General features: G+C 40.3%; 1 protein-coding gene across 1 annotated transcript; it reads right to left on the reverse strand.

Annotated features, from left to right (window-relative positions):
- Positions 1–1461: 1461 nt before the first annotated feature.
- Positions 1462–2301, reverse strand: LOC141973278 (endogenous retrovirus group V member 1 Env polyprotein-like). Its single transcript, XM_074931659.1, is given in 3 exon segments — positions 1462–2061; positions 2063–2163; positions 2166–2301. Coding segments are annotated over 3 exon segments (837 nt in total).
- Between the last annotated feature and the right edge of the window lie 3887 nt (positions 2302–6188).

Genomic DNA, 6188 nt, shown 5'->3' on the forward strand with positions numbered 1-6188 from the left:
TAAACCTAGGTTACTTACTGACTTGCGGAAATATGCCTCCACAACCTCTAAGGTTATAAAGTAGGTATGTTTATTCAGCACTGAGACAAACGGGGGATCATTCTGTTACTGATTTTAATAATTGATCAAATTGTGTTTGATTGTGTTTTGATTTTAGTATAAGTGTGGAACTAAAAGATATTTTAGTAAAAAAAAATAAAACATTTTACATTTATTATATTTTGAACCTAACAACCAGCTGCTACTCTAAATGTTCCCTGTACAGCCCCGTACCAAGGCCGAAGGGATTGGCCGTAATTATCTAGTAGAAACAGTTAAAACATAGGTAACCAAAACACAAGATGATTTGTAAGCTGATTTATAATACATACATAGGACTAGAAGAATGCAAGTAGTTGTCAAGGTCCAGGATTAATGGGAACTGAGGGAAGTAACTGTAACAGCTTGCAAGTACCTGCCAAGAAAACTGTGTCCTTAAGCAAAAGGTAATTCCGGCAGGGGGAGATCGCAACCGCCGACTCATGGACCACCTACTCACATTACACCCCAGACCCATTTCTAGACATTTCTAACCTCTACTGCGCAGAATCGGAAGTAGGAGGAGAATATGTTAATGATTTCTTGAAAATTGTGTGCTTATGTATGAAGACTTAATGAATATGTATGAGTAAGTTCTATATAAGATGTATAATTCTGGTGCCTGGCACGTGTTGTTGGTGAGGATACTCCCCTACACGTCCGGCTATCAATAAAGGAGTGTCTGCTTATCTGCATCAAATTGGTGTTGATAAGTTACTTTTATCCCGGATTTCAGTGACAATTCCACCACAAACTTGCACACCCCTTGTGGTACCTTGTCTTGGCTTTATGCTAGAAAGCATTACATATTCACAATACATCTATACATATGCATAACCTATCCCCGCTTAGTATTATAATGAGCTTGAAAGTCTTTTTCATATGTTACGCCGTGGTCTCCTCCTAGTTGCGTCTGCACAGTGTGTACCAGTGGTCGTGGGCTGGGGTCACAGAGATGAAGTAGCTCCTCTTCCTCACTGGTGAACTTTTTACCTCCATTTCTTGCACAGTCTCTGTAGCCTCTTGGACTCAGGCTGGACCATAGGGTTGATTTTGACCAGTTTTTAGGGCTGTCTTCCTATTCCATCAGGAAGCATTCTCTCACAGCTTCCATTAATCAAAGTTTCCATATTGTTCTGCTCTCTGGCCCATCAACTATGATCTATTATCCTATTTTAATCTGTTATCTTTTAACTAATAGGCCTCTAGTCCCTAGCCTGATCTCTAAGTCTTCCATCTTTATCTCTAAACTAAATTATACCTTCATTTCTCGAGTGCCTAATTTCTATATCCTACTTTAATTTCCTACCTCTTTATTTCAATTCCCACCTTTTCTAAAACATTAGTAAATTCTTTTACTATCTTTAATAAATTGACCCCAATCTAACATTTTAGAAAAGTACTTGTTTGATTGCAGCCTATGCCTAAGCTGATTTTTTTCCATGTGACATAAGCATCTCCAGTGTTCTGGCTGCACCAAAAGAAACATTTGATTACAATACAAGTTAATACTCCTAAAATCAGCAGTGTCACTACCAAAACAAAAAGCTGTTTTAACCATGCTAAATTAGGTAGCCATAAAGTCAATTTTTTCCAAATATTTGTGAAAACACAAGACGTATCATCTTGTGCTACTAAATGAAATAGTTTTGAAGCTTCCCAAATCCTATGCACATCTGTTTCAATTTGGGCCTCATGGTTTACAAAGGCACAGCAGCTTTGATTATTTACTGTACAGACCCCTCCTTCTTTAGCCATTAATAGATCCAAAGCCATGCGATTTTTTATGGTTATTTTCGCCAATGAACTGATCTCTGTCTGTACATTGACAATGGCATCCGCAGTAGCGTTAGCCAGAATTTTGACGGTGGCAGAAATATTTACTATAGCTTTTTCTAATTTACTTACTCCTAATACAGGTATAAGCCATCTGACAAAACTATGAAATCTGGTTCCTCTAATTACCAGGGGGTTCTCAACCTCTCTTTTTTTGTTTAACCTGACACCACAGGGTCAGTGAAACACCTTGCAAATCCTTAGTGGGGTATGAGATAGGCAATAATATACCTGTTGTACATTCTCCCCAAAATTTTGAGGTAAACATTTCATAGCCTTTCCGTTTACACATAAGTACCACCAACCTGGTGGTAAATGGTGCATTTTCTCCCTGGGACCATGCTTCCACTCAGCAGTATCATAGCATTTGTCAGGGAATTTCCCCATCCTGTGTAACTGTTTTTTCTTATTGATCCTCTGGGGTAAGTATCGTTGCAGGTTTGATAAGCCCCTTTCTTTGTGCTTAGAAACTGGACCAAATTACTTCCTCTGTTTTGCATCATAATCGGCTGTCAGAATGGCCATGTGCTATTTGCCCATTTCTGCTCAATGGCTTTGGATTAATTATATAAGGCATCATTTTAGTTAACTTCATAATTGCCGTCTGGTGGTCTTCATACTCCTGTCAGATCATGAGGGGTGGGTCCCCCTACCCAACCTGTTGTATTTGTAAACCATGGGATGTTAAATCTGGGAATGCCTAGAAAAGGAAATTGACCTGATTTTGGTAATTTTGTGTGTACCCAGCAATGTGACAATCTGATTCCATGTTACCACAGTGGTATAGACGTTGACCAAAATTACCATAAAAAATACAATTTTCCTGGCTGAATTTGTGTAACCTTCCATGGGGATCTAAGGGCCTTCTTCCCTCTAGTATGATGGATCCAGGCGCTCTGCTCCCTGATCTTAATTGACATAAAGAAGGTGAGAAGTACTTGGAATGGTCCTTTCATTGCAGTTCCAGAATCTTTTCTGCAAGAGACTTAATATATACATAATTTCCAGGCTGTATATTACACACAGGTCCATCTAATCCTTTGTTTCAGGTTCCAAATACCTGTTTTCTAATTTTCTTGAGCTGTTTACCCAATGCAATCAGATATGAAGTTATAGTCTCATCCCCTGCTTGTGTGGATATGCCCTTTTGTATGCTATAGGTTTGTCTGTACAAAATTTCAAAAGGACTTAACCCCTCTCTTGCCCTCAGCTTAGTTCGTATGTGAAAAAGGGCCACAAGAAGTGACTTGAGACCAGGCCAAATTAGTTTCCTGTCCAAGTTTCAAAATATGCTGTTTGATTAAACGATTCATCCTTTCTACTTGGCCACTTGACTGGGGATGATATGGGGTATGAAGCTGCCAATCTATACCCAGATGGCGGCTGATTTGTTGCACCACCTTTAAAATGAAATGTGGCGCTCTGTCAGAGGGTATTGTTGCTGGAACCCCAAAGCGTGGTATTATTTCTTGTATTAATATTCTGGTTAGCTCCTGACCTTTGGCTGTTCTGGTAGGAAATGCTTCTGGCCAGCCTGAAAAGGTATCTGTTAGTATCAATAGGTATCGATACTCCCTTTTTCTTGGAAGTTCTGAAAAATCAATCTGCCATTGTTGCCTGGGCCCATTGTCTTTCCCAGTTTGGCCCATTCCCAGTCTGGGGGTATTTTTGAGATTAGTCTGGAGGCAAAGATCACAGTGCTGAGTCACTTGTCTTATTGTACTATATAAATTTCTAGCTTTAATATCTTTAATTAAGTGTTTATGTAGGGCCTCTGGTCCCCAATGTCCTTTCTGGTGTTCCTCCCTTACCAGGGACCATATTAAATAAGAGGGAATGAGTATCTTCCCTTGTGGGGTGAGGGCCCAACCTTCTTCATTATATGATCCTTCAGATCTGTGATAAGTTTTTGATCTTCTTTACTATAATTAGGCTTACCCTCTAGGGAAATTTGCCCATCAGGGATTAAAGCTCCTACTTTTACCTCTCCTTTGGCTGCTTGCTTTGCCCCTCTGTCTGCCAGCTCATTTTGTTTCTCCAAATTCGAGTTCACCTTTTCGTGTGTCTTGATGTGCATGATTGCAACTTTTTTAGGAAGCTGGACTGCTTCCAACAGTCTCAGAATTTCCTCTGCATGTCTGATGTTTTTACCCTGTGAATTTAATAATCCTTTCTCTTTCCAAATTGTTCCATGTGCGTGTATGACTCCAAAGGCATTTTTTGAGTCCATATAGATGTTCACAGCCTTGCCTTGGGCCAACTCTAAAGCACGGGTCAGGGCAATTATTTCTGCCTTTTGTGCAGAGGTATTCATGGGCAAATGCCCTGATTCTATTGTTTCCTGGCTGGTAGTAACAGCATACCCAGCATGTCTTTTACCACTTAGAACATAGCTGCTTCCATCCATGAACCAGTTCTCTGTGTTCCCCATAGGGCTGTCTCTCAAGTCCATGCGGCTTGAATATGTCACATCAATGGTTTCTAGACAGTCATGTTGTACTGGTTCTCCTGTGTTCCCACTGAGGAAAGAGGCTGGATTGACAATGTTAGTAACCACAATCTCTACATCATCTTGATCTACTATTGCAGCCTGATATTTCAAGAATCTTTATGGGGAAAGCCAATGTCCACCTTTTTCCTCCAGCACTGCAGACATCGTATAGGATACTAACACAGTCATTTTCTGGCCCAGGGTGAATTTTCTGGCTTCTTGGATGTTCAATACCACAGCTGTGACTGCTTGCAAGCATCCAGAACAAACCCTGGCAGTTGTATCTAACTGTTTAGGCAACTGCTCAATGATACGGACCCAGGTCTTGTGTTAGTATCCCCAGGGCAATCCCCCGCTTCTCGTAAGAGAAAAGAAAAAAAAGGCTTACTTACATCTGGGAGTCCCAAGGCCGGAGCTGACATCAGGGCCGCCTTCAGTAGCTCGAAGGCCTGTATAGTTTCCTTATTCCATTGAAGATGTTTTTGTTCAGTGGTTGTCAATACTTATAAAGGCTTGACAAACAGTCCATAATTATAAATCCATAGTTGACACCAACCAGTCATTCCCAGGAAAGTCCGTAATTCTTTCACTGTTTGTCATCTCGGAGTCTGGCATATTCATTCTTTTCAAGCTTGTCCTAAAGTTCTTTTTCCAGCACTAATTTCATAACCCAGATAAATCACTTTGTGCTGCATTACTTGGGCCTTTTTCTTAGACACTTGGTATCCCTGTAGCCCCCCAAAATTTAGCAGGCTTACCATCCAAGTCATGCAAGCGTCAGGATATTATCCACATATTGTAACAGCTTCCCTTCCTCAGGTGGGGCTGGAGCTTCCCATGACTCGAGTTCACAAGTTAATTGCCAAATATAGTAGGGTTGTTTTTAAACCCCTGTGGTAACACCAAGTCAGTTGAGTTTTACGTTCACTTTTAGGATTTTTCCCAGTTGGATGCAAATATTTTCTGGCTGGCTTCATGGAGAGAGAGGCAAAACAAAGCATCCTTGAGGTTTAAAATAGTAAAACAGGTTAGTTAGGTTTCAATACAGTTATAGATTTGTCACCACTGGGTAGAGGTCTTCAGTTATCTCGTTCACTGCCTGCAGGTCCTGAACCACCCCATATGACCTGCCAGATTTACGGAATAACTGGCTGAATCCCTCTTGATCCTCTCTATTCAGAGGATATTGTTTGGTTCTTACTGGCTGTTGCCCTTCTCTAAGCTTGATCTCAACAGGTGGGGCATTCATTGCTTTCCCAGGCATGTCGGTGGCCCATACTCTGGGGTATACCTGGTCAGTAATTTCTTCTTCCTTCTGTGGGAAAACTAGTTAGACATAAGCTCATTATTTGTATAAACTCTTGGTCATTTACCTCCAGAGTAATCTCTCCTTATTTAAATTTAACTATTGTACCCAATTGTTCTAATATATCTCTCCCCAGAAGTGCTTTCAGGGAGTTAGGCATATACTTAAGGAGACTACAAAAATATGCCTTTTCATTTTGGTCAGTCACACCCTTTACCATGATATAGTTATTTTCTTTTTTTTTTTTTTTTTTTTTTTACTTTTACAATCCACTCCTGGTATGCCCACAATCCTTCCATATGTACAGACCTGTTTGCCTCTCATTTTGGATCTTGGAGGGGGAGATATTCTTTAACATTTCCTCCCGTAGTCTTATAATAATCCTCAGCCAAATTCCCTACAGTAAGATCAGTTGTTTTATAATAAACTGAAAGTGTTTGTTTACACTCACTGGGTCATTATGGCAGTCCTTAGCAA

This window comes from Athene noctua, chromosome Z (genome assembly GCF_965140245.1).
Source record: "Athene noctua chromosome Z, bAthNoc1.hap1.1, whole genome shotgun sequence".
Classification (NCBI taxonomy): Eukaryota; Metazoa; Chordata; class Aves; order Strigiformes; family Strigidae; genus Athene; species Athene noctua.